The 18236-nt window shown below is 41.9% G+C and overlaps 1 protein-coding gene across 1 annotated transcript; it reads left to right on the plus strand.

Annotated features, from left to right (window-relative positions):
* The first annotated feature begins 14508 nt into the window (after positions 1–14508).
* Positions 14509–15876, plus strand: LOC127123038 (uncharacterized). Its single transcript, XM_051053304.1, has one exon. The coding sequence runs from the start codon at positions 14524–14526 to the stop codon at positions 15874–15876; it is 1353 nt and encodes a 450-aa protein (XP_050909261.1). The 5' UTR covers positions 14509–14523.
* The last annotated feature ends 2360 nt before the right edge of the window (positions 15877–18236 follow it).

An 18236-nucleotide genomic window follows, 5' to 3' on the forward strand; every position in this document is an offset into this window, starting at 1 on the left:
GAGGTTTTGATAATTTCATGCCTTACTTACTACACACCCTTGGACAGCTTTGCGCCCCCTGCTTTTCTCATTTTCTTTATGTTTTTTGTTTCCTTTAATTTTGTGCTTTTTACATATTTTCATTTTAATTTTTGTTACACAGTTTAATACATTGTTAATACATTTCATTTTGATATTAAGGACACTTAAAAAATTAATAGTGATGCCTAGAATTTTAATTAGGTTTTAATCTCATTTCTTAATTGAAAATTCTTAAAAAGATGATAACACACCTTAGGAATTGGTTATTTCTTAGATGTAGTTTTAGAATTAATTCCATCAAATTTCATTAGTCTCTTTAGAATTAGAGTTTATGATTACTTTGATTCTTAATCAATTAAAAACTATGTGCTTAACATATCCTTGGCATTGATTGATCAAAGTCAATTTTGATCAATTAATTACTCCATATTTATTTGATTCCCCTATCTAGTCAAGTAATCATAAGTCCCTTGATCACTTGATAGGACCAGTCTTCTGCATTAGCATTATATTGGATCACTCAAGTCAAACTCAAGCTCAAGACATCGTGCAAGACTTTGAAGACTCTAGACATCAAGCACAACAAAAATATTCATCGTCAACACTTGTTAGTTATGATGCAAATTGTACGCTACGAACCTTAAGCAACGAAGAAGAATGAGAGGGATTATTCCTATCTTTGTTTGGAGTATCTTTGGGTACAGGGCGTAGGCCCTAGTTATTCAAAATATTCACCTCCGTTCATAGACTTTAGTGTAATTCAAATCAAATAAATGTCAGGTCTTCTTCTCCATATATAACACCTTGACACTATAATAATCAACATCAATAATACTCTTCTCCTTGGGCCAAACACAATTATCTTTGACATCTATACATCCTTTGGGCTAAGCGCATCATGGCCAAACACCCATTTTTGAATCAAACTCTTCATGCATTACCCTGTAGAGCTCCATGCTCTGGCAACCTTCATGCATTTCCATGTGGAGCTCCATGCTCTGGAAACCTTCATGCATTGCCCCGTGGAGCTCCATGCTCTAGAAAACCTCTTCATGCATTGCACTGTGGAGCCTTGTGCTATGGCAAACACTTTTCTCTTATTCTTCCTTGTGGAGCTCCATGCTTTCGCAACTTTCGTGCATTTTCTTATGGAGCTCCATGCTCTAAAAACTCTTATGCATTTCCCTGTGGAGCCCTGTGCTCTGGTAACCCCCATGCACTACTCTGCGGAGCTCTATGCTTTAGAAACCCCTTTTATAGGTCTTGATCCCTAGATCTAGGAAAAATACTACAATTCTGCATTGACCACACCATCTATTGGTTAACGTCACATAGTCTTTGGTTCATATACATTTGGCTATTGATACAATCAACACAACATTTGGTTCAAACACATAACACTTTCCTCATTTTGAGAATTCCCACGTAGCCTCATCATAGGGACGTAACCCGTTCTCAAACTTCACACATTTTGATAATTCCCACGTAGCCTCATCATAGGGAGTGTAATACTTCGACAGCTCTGTGAACTTAGCAGCATACTCAGTAACAGACCGGTTGCCCTGCTTCAATTCCAAGAACTCTATCTCTTTCTTTCCTCTAACATCCTCTGGAAAATACTTCCTCAGGAATCTCTCTCTGAACACAGCCCAAGTGATCTCAGCATTCCCAGCAGATTCCAACTCAGTGCGGGTAGCAACCCACCAATCATCTGCTTCTTCTGACAGCATATGCGTACCGAACCTGACCTTCTAGTTATCGGCACACTCAGTCACTCGGAAGATTCTCTCGATCTCCTTCAACCACTTCTGAGCACCATCTGGATCGTATGCTCCCTTGAACATTGGAGGATTGTTCTTCTGGAACTCACTCAGTTGACGAGCAGCTCCCATTCCCACAACATTCGGATTCCCTCCAAGTACTCCAGCTAGCATACCCAGAGCCTCAGCAATCGCAGCATCATCTCTACCTCTTCCAGCCATCTCTATTCTGAAAACCCAACAAGCTAAACAAAAAGTATTGATAGGGTTATACAACACCCATCCCGTACAGGGGAAACAGAATAATTACGACTCGACTCGACCGACTATGCTCTGATACCACTAATGTAACACCCTTCTAAAAAACCCCAAATATTTAATTAAAATAGCAATATATCAATCAGAGTAACTATGCAATTAAGGGTGTCACACAATCATTTCACACCATTCACCAAATAACTGTCATGCTCTTTTATTAATTCAAAACATAAAGCATTTGCACAATACGCAGCGGATAGAAATCAAATAAATCATGCAAAACATGTAACACATTACATGTAAAATTATTCAACAAGGTAAAACATCCCGTCCCGATGTTACATCTATCAGAGCATGACCCACTAAGGAGACTACACTAGACTCCAAGCACTAGCTTCTACTCAATCACTGCTCGTTACCTGAAAAATAGTTGTAAGGGTGAGTTCCTCAATCGATATAATAAGCATTATAAAATATCATGTAATGCTAAGTAAATAACACATTAATCACCCTAACCATATCACACATTCGGTAACGGCAACCTCCACTCAAACATCATGATCATGCTCAACATAAACATCAAAACACACGTATAATATTGGAACACATCCATTCATATTATACACAAGACATACATTATGCAATGAGACTCCATGCATGCGGTACCGACTATTCGTGAACATATAGTTCACCTCACCGATCAAATCCAGATACGGCTACCAAGCCCACTAGTCCCACTCATTTGAGACCTAGTGACTCACTCACTAATTCCTCACCACGGAAATTAGCTACCACCAACTCACTAATTCCTCACTATGGGAATTAGCTACCACCATACAGACTACAATATGCATGCTAAATCACCTAGCAATGCAAAATCATCAACAATAATCCACAATGATTTACTCACTAATTCCTCACCATGGGAATTAGCTACCACCATAAAGGCCAAAATATGCATGCTAATTCACCTAGCAATGCAACATCATTAACAACAATCCACAATGGACATATGCTCACACTCTAAGCCCTAAAATAGTCCATTCACCAACACATGCATAATATATACATTCACAACATTATGCATATTTTCACACATCATCAGCACATGTATCAAACGTCATATCATGTCAAATAATTAATCACAGTATTAGCACACTCCACTAATACCTATACTGCTCAAAACAGCGGGAATTAATCCCTATTACATCATACGCCAATATAGGCCAAACACCAATTATGCACACATTATTCAAATATTAATTTTTCACTTTTCCAACAGTGTTAACCGGTTAACGCCCTGGGTTAACCGGTTAACGCAACACAGAACACGCTTTCTGGCAAAACTCAACAGTGTTAACCGGTTAACGCCCTGGGTTAACCGGTTAACGCAGACAGAACAACAATTTCTCAGAAATCACAACAGTGTTAACCGGTTAACGCCCTGGGTTAACCGGTTAACGCAAGCAAAACAGCAATATTTTCACAGTTCATAACAGTGTTAACCGGTTAACACCCTGGGTTAACCGGTTAACGCAAGACAGAAAGCTGTTCCTGCGCTAACACGAAGCAGAATGCAGAATTCTCCGCATTTTCCGCCGTTGGAGGACTTCCGGACCTCCGATTCCGATTCCGTAAAAAGCTATACGTTCGGGAAATCACAACTCACACAAATACAGATTCAATTACAGTTTTAACACAACTTATCCAACACAATTTTCCAGCATTCAACATCCCAATTAGGGTCAATTCAACGGTTTATCACTACCCATTACATGTTAACCCATAATACCCATTAAACGACGATAAACCCCCCTTACCTGAGTTAATCCGGCGAATCTTTAAGCTTCAAGCTTTTCTCTTCTCCAACCTTCTTCCTCTTGCTCTGCCTCTTTTTGAGCCGCTTCTCTGTTTTCACGTGAAAACTCTTTTTACCAACATGGAACTCTTTTTCCTTATTTCCAACTTATATATTTTCCAATAATTATTATTCCAATAATAATAATAATAATAATAATCCAAAAATTCCAATTATTTAATTAAATTAATAAATATAATATTAACTTAAATTAAATAATTATCTTATTTTTATCGGGGTGTTACAAACCCGACAGATGTTCAAGCAGATACAGCAGTCCTGATTTCCATGTCACTGCATTGCATCACATCATTCTGCATTCATATCATTTAACACATGTTTATCCATTTCTAAGGGGTTTACATCTTCTTCTTGATTTCGATCGGGGTTTTATGGTTCTCCAGAGATGGATATTGGCAGAAAGAGACACGTCGCTTACAAGTTTCCAGTGGTTTGTTTGGAGCCTATTCAACAGATGACGAAGTTAATGAATCACGATTCTCTAGAAGGATTCCGGAAGGAGTACGGGTTGATTCTAAGTTTCGTCATGGTTCTTTCCAAGGATCAACATGATGTTCTCTTCACACTGTTGCAGTTCTATGACCCTCCATTGAGGTGTTTCACATTCCCGGATTATATTTTGGTCCCTACCTTGGAGGAGATTTCCAGTTTTCTCAGAGTTCCTATCAAGTCATAGTTGTTATTCTACAGTTCTGAGCTTCTGCCCGATCTCAGCATGGTTGCTTCGGCCACATATTTGGGGAAATCAGTCTTGAAGGCTAATATGTGTCAGAAGGGAGGAGTCAGTGGTTTTCATTTAAGTTTCTTACTGGAAGAAGCAAAGAAGAAGCTTGAAGATGGTGACCAGAGGGGTTTCAATGTTGTGTTGGCTCTTTGTGTGTATGGGGTTGTCCTGTTCCCTAATGTTGCAAAATTTGTGGACATAGACGCCGTACGCCTCTTTGTATTGGGAAATCCGGTGCCGACCTTGTTGGGAGATTTCTTTCATTCAGTGCATCACAGGAATGAGAATAGAAGGGGAGGATTGGTGAATTGTTGTGCACCCTTGTTTCATAAGTGGTTCAATTCTCACTTACCCAAATCAGGAGCGTTCGTTGATGTCGAGGACTCGTTGAGTTGGTCGAAGAGATTGATGGGGTTGAGAGCTGAAGATATTTCTTGGTGGTCTGACCGAAGCTTGCTTCGGGCGGATATTATTCACAGTTGTGGGAACTTCCCAAATGTACCGTTGGTAGGAAGAAGAGGAGGAATCAACTACAATCCTTCTCTAGCGGTTAGACAGTTTGGATATGCTTTAAGAACTCCGCCTTTGGAAAAGGACGTGGAAGAATCACTGTTTTTCCATTCTTTGCCTGATTTGACTGTATCCCGTAAGGCAGCAGAGGCCTGGCTCAAGGTGATCAAGAGAGGAAGAACTGTGCTTGGAAAAGGAGATTGTAGAACTTACCATCAGTATGGAGAGTGGCTTCAAGGAAGAGTCGAAGAGTTGGGTCTGCCGTTTCCTATAGAAGAACCTTTGTATCCACCTACTCATGCGCAGTCAACAATGGTGAGCCGAGAGGAGTATGAAAAATTGAAGAAAGCCATGGAGGAGCTTCAAATTGAAAACTCGGAGTTAAGTGTGAAGTTGCAAGACTATATGCATCAATTCCATAAGGCAGAATATCAGAAGGGGGAAGCCGTCAGATTGCAAGGGGAAGCAGAAAGGAACTTAGCTGTGGAGGTGGACTTCTTCAGGAAGACAGACAAGGCCTTGGGATCATCCAGGTCTGAGTTGAGGCGAGTCAAGCAACAGTTAATGGATGCTCATGGTAAATTAGCTGGGTGGCAAGAGCAATGGGATGCATTTTCAACTTCTCGGAAGGCAAAGGAGGAGGAGATGGTGGCCGAACTGACTGGTCAGATGGAGAAATTGAAGACTTCGCTAAAGGAGAAGAACAATGAGCTTCTGTGCACCCGTTCTACTAATGGTTACATCACCGATCAACTCAATGAGGCTCGAGGACAGATTGAGGAACTTAAGGTGTTGGCAGGTTTGAAGAAATCCAGACTTGAAGAGGTATTCGGAGAAGATGACGGGAATTACTACAGAGAGCACATCAACGAGTTGGATGGAGTTATTCACCAGAGGAATCTGCTTATCCGACGTTTGATAGAATTCCCAGATCATCCTGACACGATAGCATTGCTGGCTGAAGTGAGGAGCAGTCCTCATGGTTTGTACACAGGAGGCTGAGTCCTGATTATTGCTCCTCCCTTTATTTATTGCTTTGTTATTGTGTAGTGATGATCCACAGGCTTGTTGTGGAGATCCTCTTTTGATGTACTTTCGGCTAAGGCCCCTTTCCTTGAACTTGTTTGTATGATGGTTTCCCTTTATTGCATATTGATCTCAGAAGTTTATCCATGACTCGGTCTTCTTGCACTATTCACCTGATGTGAGACTGGAATCAAGGGGGTAGATTGCCTTTTGGAATTGATAAACATGTCAGTGCATTTGCATATCCCATAACATGTCACAATGTTGGGGCAGTCTCTTCAACTTTACATCAGAAGATTAAATTCCCTGTCAATGGGAGGATTATCACCGTCTGTGGTGAGGAGGACATCCTAGTCAGTAACCTGTCTACATTCAAGTATGTAGAAGTAGAGGGTGAAATTCATGAGACTCTGTGTCAGGCTTTGAGTCAGTTCAGATCAAGGATGCAGCTCCGGTGGAAGAAGTTAAAGCGGGTGCCTCTATCTCATCCTTTAGGCAGGCGCAAGCCTTGGTGGATTCAGGTGTTGCTCCCGGTTGGGGACGTCTGTTGGAATTACCAATGAAGGACGACAAGTTTGGGATTGGGTATCAACCAGCGCTGACTTCTACAACTTCAGCACTTCAGACTCGTCAGGGGCCGATTACTTTCTCCAGTGCTGGCGTCATCCAATATGGCCAAATCTCTGCGATCAACGATGAAAATGGAGATAGTGATTGCGACATCGACAACTGGGTGCGTCCGAGGATCCCTGGTGAAGTCATCAACAATTGGTCTTCCGAGGAAATTGTCCAAGTCACTCTTCTAGAGGAGTAATTTTTCTTTGTTTTATTCATGCATGTCCAAGTCTTACGTTCCGCCCAGGGCGTAATGACTCATTGTAGGGCTCATCTATGTGAATACCTGCATTGTTTATCATAAATGAAGGACGTCTTTTGCATTCAAAATCTTGTTCACTGTTTTTCTATTTTTACAGTTTTCAAAATTTCAAAAGAATAAAAATATTTGGCAATGTTTTGTTAGTTTTCACTCACTGTTCACACTCATAAGCACATACCATCACTCATGCAGATGCACATCATCGGATCCTATTGATAACAGTTCTGTTATGGCTCGCTTCGACTTCGAAAATCCAATCTTCCAAGCTGAAGAAGAGGGTGATGAAGACTGTGAACTCCCTGAAGAACTTGCCAGGCTGTTAAAACAGGAGGAAAGGGTCATTCAACCGCATCAAGAGTCTACTGAAGTGATTAATCTTGGCACCGAGGACGTCAAGAAAGAAATCAAGATAGGGGCTACTTTGGAAGATGATGTGAAGAAGGGGTTGATTGAACTGTTGCAAGAGTATGTTGACGTCTTCACTTGGTCTTATCAGGATATGCCAGGGCTTGACACAGACATCGTGGTACACCGCTTGCCTCTCAAAGAAGGTTGTCCTCCGGTCAAGCAGAAGCTCAGAAGAACAAGACCAGAGATGACTGTTAAGATAAAAGAAGAAGTGCAAAAACAGTTTGATGCAGGGTTTCTAGCGGTTACCAATTATCCGCCATGGGTCGCAAACATCGTTCCAGTACCTAAGAAGGATGGAAAGGTACGGATGTGTGTCGACTACCGGGATCTGAACAGAGCTAGCCCTAAAGATGATTTCCCATTACCTCACATCGACGTTTTGGTGGATAACGCAGCTCAGTTCTCGGTATTCTCCTTCATGGATGGCTTTTCTGGCTATAACCAAATCAAGATGGCACCAGAAGACATGGAGAAGACAACTTTCATAACCCCATGGGGCACCTTCTGCTATAAGGTGATGTCGTTTGGTCTGAAAAACGCTGGGGCAACATAAACGAGCTATGGTGACTCTGTTCCATGATATGATTCATCATGAAATCGAGGTTTATGTGGACGATATGATTGCCAAATCTCAGACAGAAGAGGAACATCTGGTGAATCTGCAGAAACTGTTTGAACGGTTAAGGAAATTCAAGCTGAGGCTTAATCCGAACAAGTGCACTTTCGGGTTGAGATCTGGAAAATTGCTGGGTTTTATTATTAGCGGAAAAGGGATTGAGGTGGATCCTGACAAAGTGAAAGCAATACAGGAAATGCCTGAGCCAAGAACAGAGAAGCAAGTCCGTGGTTTCTTAGGGAGGTTGAACTACATTGCAAGGTTCATCTCTCACCTAACAGCCACGTGTGAGCCAATTTCCAAATTGCTAAGGAAAGATCAGGCTATCAGGTGGAATGATGATTGTCAAAGGGCTTTTGAAAAGATAAAAGAGTATTTGCAGAATCCCCCTATCCTCATGCCTCCAGTCCCAGGGAGGCCGCTGATTATGTACTTGACAGTACTCGACAATTCCATGGGTTGTGTTCTCGGTCAACACGACGAGACAGGTAGAAAAGAGCATGCCATCTACTACCTGAGTAAAAAATTCACAGACTGCGAGTCGAGATACTCAATGCTTGAAAAGACATGTTGTGCACTTGCATGGGCTGCTAAGCGATTGAGACAATACATGCTGACTCACACAACCTTATTGATCTCCAAGATGGATCCAGTCAAGTATATATTCGAGAAGCCAGCTCTCACCGGAAGGGTTGCTCGTTGGCAAATGGTACTGACAGAGTATGATATCCAGTATACATCCCAGAAAGCCATCAAGGGGAGTATTTTGTCAGACTATCTTGCTCAACAACCGATTGAAGACTATGAGCCGATGAAGTTTGATTTTCCAGATGAAGACATCATGTTCCTCAAGATGAAAGACTGTGAAGAGCCAGTTGTTGAGGAAGGACCTGATCCAGATGAAAAGTGGATTTTAACGTTTGATGGGGCCGTCAATGCCAAAGGAAGTGGAATTGGTGCTGTCATTACTACTCCGAAAGGTGCCCACGTGCCTTTCACCGCTCGTCTGACTTTCGAATGCACCAATAATGAAGCTGAGTACGAGGCCTGTATCTTGGGTATTGAGCAAGCCATTGATTTGAGAATCAAGACTCTGGACATCTTCGGAGATTCAGCTCTGGTGATCAATCAAGTGAATGGTGATTGGAATACTCTCCAGCCCACTCTGGTCCCCTATAGAGATTACACGAGAAGACTGTTGACTTTCTTCACAACAGTAAAATTGTATCATATACCTCGTGATGAGAACCAGATGGCGGACGCACTTGCTACTCTATCCTCCATGATCAAGGTAATTCGTTGGAACCATGCTCCCAGGATCGATGTGATGCGTCTCGACAGGGCCGCATATGTGTTTGCTGTTGAACTGGTAGTTGATGATAAGCCCTGGTATCACGACATCAAATGCTTTCTGAAGAATCAAGAGTACCATGCAGGGGCATCCAACAATGATAGAAAGACTTTGAGAAGATTGGCAAGCAGTTTCTTCTTGAACAAAGACGATGTGCTGTATAAGAGGAACTTCGACATGGTTTTGCTCAGATGCGTGGACAGACACGAAGCAGACATGTTGATGCAAGAAGTTCATGAGGGCTCCTTCGGTACTCATGCCGGCGGACATGCAATGGCTAAGAAATTGTTAAGAGCGGGTTATTACTGGATGACCATGGAATCTGATTGTTTCAAATATGCTCGAAAGTGTCATAAATGCCAGATTTATGCTGATAAGGTGCATGTGCCGCCAAATCCTTTGAATGTGATGTCTTCGCCGTGGCCTTTTGCTATGTGGGGCATTGATATGATTGGAAAGATTGATCCGACCGCCTCCAATGGGCATCGCTTCATCCTTGTTGCCATCGACTATTTCACCAAGTGGGTCGAAGCATCGTCATTTGCGAATGTCACCAGACATGTGGTTGCCCGATTCATCAAGAAAGAAATCATTTGTCGTTATGGGGTTCCCGAAAGGATCATTACTGATAATGGTTCCAATCTCAATAACAAAATGATGAAGGAGTTGTGTCAGAGCTTCAACATTCAACACCATAATTCTTCCCCTTATCGTCCTAAGATGAACGGTGCTGTTGAGGCAGCAAATAAGAACATAAAGAAGATTGTGCAGAAGATGGTCGTTACGTACAGAGATTGACATGAGATGCTACCCTTCGCCTTGCATGGGTACCGTACTTCAGTACGTACATCGACCGGGGCAACCCCTTACTCCCTTGTGTATGGTATGGAAGCAGTCCTACCTGTTGAAGTGGAGATTCCTTCTCTAAGAGTCCTGTTGGATGTCAAGCTAGATGAAGCTGAATGGATTCGGACAAGGTTCAATGAGTTGAGTCTTATCGAAGAGAAGCGAATGGCAACCATTTGTCATGGGCAGTTGTATCAGAGTCGGATGAAGAGAGCCTTTGACCAGAAAGTGCGCCCTCGATGTTTCCAAGTCGGAGATTTGGTGTTGAAAAGGATCCTTCCTCCTCAGACGGATCACAGGGGCAAGTGGACTCCTAACTATGAGGGACCGTATATCGTCACCAAGGTTTTCAATGGTGGGGCCTTAATGCTTGCAACGATGGATGGTGAAGACTTCACTTCCCCGGTAAACTCAGACGCAGTTAAAAAATACTTCGCATAAGATAGACCCCGCTGGACAGTAAAAAGAATAGTCCAGGCAAAAATGGGCATCCCGACGAACCAAGAAAATGAAAAGGTTCGGGCAAAAATTAGGGATTAAAAATGAAAAGATCGTACGCCCGATAAGTTGAAAACCTGAAAAGGCAACTTAGGCAAAAATGGGTATCCCGGTGGATTGAAAACCCGAAAAGGGCAATCCAGGCAAAAGTTAGGGATTAAGCGAATGACTGCGTTCTGAGTTATTTCTGAATCTCATCTCATGTCGATAACTGGAAACTTTCCAATCACCCTTTTCAGAAAGTCGATCATCAAGAGGATCTTGAAGACGAGCAAGTCATAGCAGAACTGGAACCCAATAGAAATCCATTTCACATTGCCATTAGATTAATTTCTGTTTTGCGATTACCTCTTCCTAGGGATTGCTTCCTGATGTAAATGCCTATTCAGAGGCCATTCAATCAATAAAATCATGTTATTCAGTATATCTCTGTTTTCATTTTCATTTTACTGTTTTGTTTGCAAAAAAAACGACGTCCGAATTTTTGATAAACATTGCATCATGACACATAAGGGCTTTACAGGTACATGCTTAATAAACATTTAAAAATCGCTGTGAATTTTAAGTGCTTTGGATCGTCTATTCAGAACAGATACCCTCGGGGCATTTCCTAAGCATGTGTGTCGGACTATACACTCCCCAGCGGAGTTGACAGTACCAGACTGTATCTTCCCAGCAGAAGCAGCTGCTCCTCAGAGTTCGATGCCAGATCGATGTTTTCAATCCCAGATCGATGATCTCTTTCATGGAAGCATAACCTCGGTACCGTATCGGTGTTTGCTCCCCCCCTGCTGAGTCATCTCTCGTAGATTATGGTTGCCAGAACCACTATCGCTTCCCCCAACAACAGGTTTGCAGCGCCGTTCTCTCCCCAGTCAGAGTCTCGGTATCTCGTCATTGCCAGAACACCGCGTGGCCGATCATTTCCCCACATAGTTCATTATGCTGTGCATCTCCAACAGTAGTGCCAGGGTCCAGAAGATTGTGATCATTTCCCCAACAGGATTCCTTGCTTCAACTTGGCATTTTCCCCAGCATTTCGCATCCCTGCATGTAGAATCATATTGCATTGCATCCTCCCAAATAGCGTAGCATTTCCATTTTCATGGAGCATTACGCCATCGCAAAATTCAAACATACGCATGTAAGCATAAAACATTCTCGGTATCCCAAGTGATAAGCCAAAAGTTTGTTTCCAGTGCTCAGACTGAAGGTTGTTCATGACTTATTATCCCCAGCATGGGTCGTTGGCCCACGTGCCGCCTCAATTATCATTTTCCCTATTTCTGCCGAGGCTGATAGGCATGAAGTTTCCGGTATCCAGACCGAAGTGACATTCAGGCCACTTTTTTCCGATTTTCAGATCGAAGAAGTTTCTAACATTCAGGTCGATGCAACTTGTGGCATTCAGGCCAGTTTCCGGTTGTCAAACCCCGATTTTGGCCCTGAAAAGTTTTCTCCATTGATCACTCGTTTGCATTATTTCTTCATTCACCTTCATATCCTTCATTCATGTTCATATTTACCAGTTCATATTTTTATGTTTTTTCACATTCAAAATTTGCATTCATGTTTCTTCATTCACATTGAGAAAATTTTCATGCATATTCGAAAATTTTGGCCTACTCGTTCATGTCTCGATTACTTCATTCATGTTTAAGAAGTTTTTCCTGAAGTGCTACTTGAAGTGTTAGGCCCGTTACCGACTCTTTCTACCTCATCGAATGTGATGCCTGAGGATGGAATAACTTTTGATGCCCGCTTACTTGATGCTGATGCACTCAAGAGCGTGATCAATTATTGCATGAATGGGACATTGATTAAACAAGGTGTGTGTGAGATAACTTTGGATGAATCAAGGATCGCATGACCAACCATTATTGGGAGAATGTGTGCAATTGTTGAGTGCTTACTTGATTATCACTATGTTGTTGCCTGGGATAGAGTATTTGATATTTGTTTCAGCTATGTTTCACAACTTAGGAAGTGACCCTTTAGGAAACAACTTCATGTGTGCCTTGGATCAGCTCTTGCCGTAATGGGACCTGAAACATTGTTATCCCTTATACAATCGAATTTGGAAGCTGAAGATTTATCTGTTGCAAACATATGGCTTTTTCCCAATTCTAAAACAGAATTTTGTTGGTACAAGTATAAAACATTTTACAAAGGAGTTTTTTTTCTATCTACCCTTCGTTTTGCAACTATCCTTCGGACACAGCTGAGAGTTTCAAACTTCTAGAGAAACATTTACGTATTAAAGTAAAAGAAGAAGTTGATATTCATAGAATAACATGAACTAGTTTATAGTTTCTAATTACACAAAGCAAGGTTGCAACAGAAATTTGAAGGCACGAGAGATCTCCTTAAAGGTAGACGATTCAGGAAGATCTATGCAGATTGACAGTGCATCAAATGACGTGTCTCAACCAGTTCTCAAGGCACGGCTTCATGATTTCGCAATTTCGTTGTTACCTGGATTAGATGTGAAGGATATTGATTTGCTATTTGAAGTATTAGAGCCAGCATTGCAGGATGTTGGTGTCGTGCAGAAGAAGGCATACAAAAGATATTAAGACGACTGAACAAATCAATGTCGCACTTGCTGCATGCAACAACTTGAAACTTCTAGCATACCCTGTAGAAGTCGAGATAAACAAGTATCAGAGAGAAAGCATACAGGAAAGAAAATGGAGAATTCTGGAAAATTCATTTACAACATCAAACTTTCTGCTCGAAATCTTTCCAATGATTGTCACGCTGCTTCTGTTTCAGAGCTCAATACACCCGAGTCCCATGGATCTGAAGAATCAACGGTTACAGTGGAATATCTAGGTGCAGGAAACACTAAAAGCCTGACACTTGAAGAGGCAACAGATGCAATCCCTTTTTGCAGTTCCATCATCCATAATCCTGCATAATAATAGCTGCATTTTGCATTCCTGCATTGAAAAAAATTGATCAGGATGATAATGTTATTCAAGTTGTTATTTTGGTCCCGTGAGTTGGCTTGTCAAACATCTCAAGTGTGTAAAGAGTTTGGAAAGCATTTGAAAGTCCAAGTTATGGTTACAACAGGAGATAAGTACATGAAGACGAACAATGGGACAAGAAGGGTTGTAAAATCATCAAATATTGAGGGCGATACTGTGTCGAATTCGATCAAAAGCTCTAGTGCAAACACCTGAAATAGCACCAGTCCTTGCTGAAAAATCTAGTTGAGTTACAGTTTCAACAGGTTTCAGCCTCACTTTCTCATAATACTGCTGTTGAAAAAGAATGATCAGCCACAATCAAACTCTAATATTGTTGCCGAAACAGAATACACAAGTTCTGGTTTTTGCTGCAACAGTAACACCACAAGGTCCTGTGGCTCCTCAAGATCAACCACACTCAATATCAATGGAGTTCCATTGCCTACGAATTTCCCAAAACAGGGTGCTGATACTGCACATGAATAGTATAACAGCCATGCCAATTCTGCGTTTTTTTCTAACCGCCGCAGCCCAAAATTCAGGATTGAAGTACTTGCTACGGTACCACCTGAAACCATTAGAAGCAACCTTAATTCACGCACCAATTTACAAGGACCCCCTTGTACTAGTTGGAGGAGTCTCACTGAACCCAACTGCCAGGGCAAAACCTGGCCGGCAAAACAAGAACCTCGCCGGGAAACTCAGGTGGAGTGGCCGTCTTCCGTCAGAAATTGCGATAGAACCGTCGTCCAGAGACTAGCATTAATCTGAATGGGTTATATTCAGTATGGTAGACACAGTCTTAGGAATACATTTGGGTTTACAAATGCAAGCAATGTGTTTAGAAACTCCACGAGACAACCTTTGGAGTGTGCAGGCACTACATTACCCTCATGTTCTCGTATTCACGGAAAGGTTCTCACTTCTTCTGATGCCAGAATAGTGCAGGACCTTCTTGCTCAAGTAGAGAGGGATAGGCTGAGAGAGACAAATGATAGAAAAAGGGCTGGTTTAGACACTGCCGATGTTGATGCTGAGTCGGAGGAGGATTACATGGGTATATCCTCCATCATTGAAAAGCTTGAAAAGGGGAAGCTCAAGGAAACCACTGAGCTGAACCGATTCGAAGAACAAACTGATTCTGATAGTGATGATGAAGATGTTGATGCTTATCAGAAGAAGTTTGAAGATTTTGAAAAGAAGTTCAGTAGGCATGAAGAAATGATTCAGAGTTTCACCGATGCTGATACGCTTGATGATGCTTTTAAATGGATGCACAAAATTGATAAGTTTGAGGAAAAACATTTTAAGCTTCGTTCTGAATATAGGGTTATTGGGGAACTCATGAATCGCCTCAAAGTTGTAACTGAGCAAAAGGATAGGTTCATTCTGCAGCAGAAGCTTAACAGGGCTTTGAGATTGGTGCAATGGGAGGAAGCTTATGATCCAGATAACCCTGCCAATTACGGTCTCATTCAACATGAACAGGTGGGGCCTAACGTGGATACCTTGCAACAATCTGGATTTGAAAAGGAGAATAAACCTGCACAAGGAGAGGAAGATGCTGCAGCTGCTGACAGCGACGATGAAGAAGAATTTGATGACATGAAAGAAAAAGACAATATAATACTGGCCAAACTTGATGTTATTGACAAGAAGCTCGAGGAGAAGCTAGCCGAACTTGAGTATACGTTTGGAAGGAAGGGCAAAGCTGAAGCAGGTACCGCAAGGTTGTTCCGGATGAGCAACTCAGTAGGAGATGGCAATAAACTTCACTTCACACCTGACGACGTTAGTGACACACTTCCTGTACCGGCTGATAGCAACGTGCATAATTCTTTTCCCTCGATTCATGTCTTGGAGTCCAAAGATTCTGGAAAGTTTGCTGCTGCATTGACTGATCCAGTCTCAATCTTTGCTTCAAAACGGACAGTTAATTCCTTATTACTTTCTGAGCTTCTTGAGCAATTGAAAGGATGGATGGATTCAACCTCTGGAGCCCGATCAATTCCTGTTATGCATCTTTTTCTACAGGTTGTCATCTATCGTGGGTGGACCTCTCATAGACAGCTCAAAGCCCGACGATTTAGATTTAGAGAAACTAATCAAATGGTCTTTGGATGAGATTAATCTCAACAGACCATTTGTAGCCAGAACCCGGTCTTCAATTGGGGAAGTTGCGATCCTAGCCTTCATGTTTTTCACATTGATGCCTAGAAATTGGCATCAGCCCGGCAGTGACGTTTCCATCCCAATACACAATGGAACTACTGATGTTCATCATAAAAATGTAATCTAACTTTCTTCATCCATTTCCAAGACTTCAGTTGGTGATCAAGAGAAGAACGACTTTGCATCACAACTGCTCCACGCTTGTGATTCTCTTAGGCATCAATCTTTCGTAAATTATTTGGTGGATATACTGCAGCAGCTGGTGCATGTTCAGATTTCCTATTATCAGTAAAGGTGGACATAGTAATGTTGGGCATGGATGCGGGGTTTTGCTCACAGTACGTAGAGATTTACCTGCTGGCTTGAATCAGAACCACGTTAATGGCACTGACTTGGGAGGGGATAACCGCGAGGTGCAAATTCTTTTGCTTCGAAGATCGCAATCATTTAGAGCAATATTTTCTAGTCTCTCATCAATATTGACTTCTGCTGCAAGGTTGGTCGAGGTATATTTCCGTAGCAGTTCAGTAGGAAGAAACCGAGAACAACCACCTACTTCAGTTGATGACAGAGGCGTTTTTCCAGCATTGCCGCTGTCATAAATTCGGAGAGTCAAGTGGACATTGCTGCAAAGTTAATCTCCAAAATAGTTGAACGTGAAATTGTTGTTAGAGACACTAATAGATTCCACCATTTTAAGGATGGTGTTTGCTCTTGTTGAGATGCTTCGGTATTTAATGGTTGCAGTTCCATATACTTTTGTTGCTTTGAATTGCTTTCCCTCACCATCCATTGTAGTCTCACCTACAATGAATAATGGCAGCTTTGTCCAATGGAAGGTCCATATCGAATGCGAAAAAAACTTGAATGATGTAGACTTAAAACTGACACCATACAAAATATTCTTGATGGACAGTTCGAATTGGAGATACCAGGGTCGTCGAAAGGAAAAGTTGACCACGGTTCTAATGCATCCAATTCGAAACCTTATTTTCCACTGTTGAATGATGGTGCCAAATAGAATAGTTCCGACAGTGAGTTGTTTGAACCTTTCTTTGAAGATATGTTGGATAGTGTTAAAGATGCAGTTTCTGAGAAGAACTAGCGGAATGAAGACAAAGCTGGTAGCATGAATGCAAGTCTGCATTCTACACTTGAGCATGGTGCTAAGTCTAGTACAAGGTCAGTTCCAATAGGAGAAAACACACAAGGAAGATCTGATATGGGATCTCCAAGACAATCTTCTTCTGTGGAAATTGATGATCTTAAGATTGCCGCTAATAGTTGGCATCAGTATCAGCAGTAGTGGATGTCCATGCGGTATCCTGCTACTACTATGGCTATGATGCAGCAGCAGATGATGATGTATCCACAGCATTACATGTTGTGTGCTCATCCTCATCATTTTCGGGCGCCGCCTCATTAACATTAACCGTCGGTCTGTTGTAGCACAAAAGCACTCCAAGCCATCGGTTTAAATTGTTGCTAAATGTTTGAGCTGCTAAGGTCGCTAAGGTTGCCGGTAAAGTACTTCCTGCCTTGAATGGAAAATTGACTGACACATCATTCATTGTCCCAACTGTGGATGTCTCATCCGTCGACCTTACAGTGCGGCTCGAGAAGATCAACCTCAATCCACGCCGAAGCTGTTGCAACACAAATACCCAATATCAGTTAACTCTACAACAAACTTTTCAGCTAAGTAAGTTACGATGGTGAAAGTTTTCTTACCAATAGTGAAGTCTTGGAAATGGAGAGAATTGAGGAAGAGGGACCACAAGTGGAATAAGGACAAAACTCCCCAGACATCCTCTGTACAAAAAACCTCTCCACTGCGCAGCAGACCTGCACTACTCTGAGGAAACAAAAACACAGCAGAGGAAAGAGATGAATGGCATATAAAAGGAGGATCACTGTTCACAAAAAACCCTAGAGAAGGTGAGCGGCTACCATTCAGAAAAGGAGAAGAGAGCCAGAAAAACCCTAATTCCATATACTAGCCGCCACTGATCACTAACAAGGAAGAGAGAATTCTGCAAGAACACAAAGAGCTGACTGTTCACACAAATAAAATCCTACCGTTGAACCACCCACCCTAAATCTCATTTTTCCCATCAACCATAGCATCTTCCACCTTGGCTCTCATTACGACCTCTCCGATAACGTGGATTTGCTAGTCTGTTGTTAGGTAACAGCAATACAAAATCTGGAGTTGCCATTCATCTCACTCGGTGAAGACTTTGGTGCTCGAAAAGATAACAAGCTGAAACAATAGGGACGTCGCTATAACCGCCACCACGGTATAACCATTT

Source organism: Lathyrus oleraceus, chromosome 2 (genome assembly GCF_024323335.1).
Source record: "Lathyrus oleraceus cultivar Zhongwan6 chromosome 2, CAAS_Psat_ZW6_1.0, whole genome shotgun sequence".
NCBI classification, from domain to species: Eukaryota; Viridiplantae; Streptophyta; class Magnoliopsida; order Fabales; family Fabaceae; genus Lathyrus; species Lathyrus oleraceus.

Bases quoted from the DNA above. Each gene is read 5' to 3' on its own strand.
- LOC127123038 (XM_051053304.1), top strand. From the start codon at position 14,524: ATGGGTTATATTCAGTATGGTAGACACAGTCTTAGGAATACATTTGGG.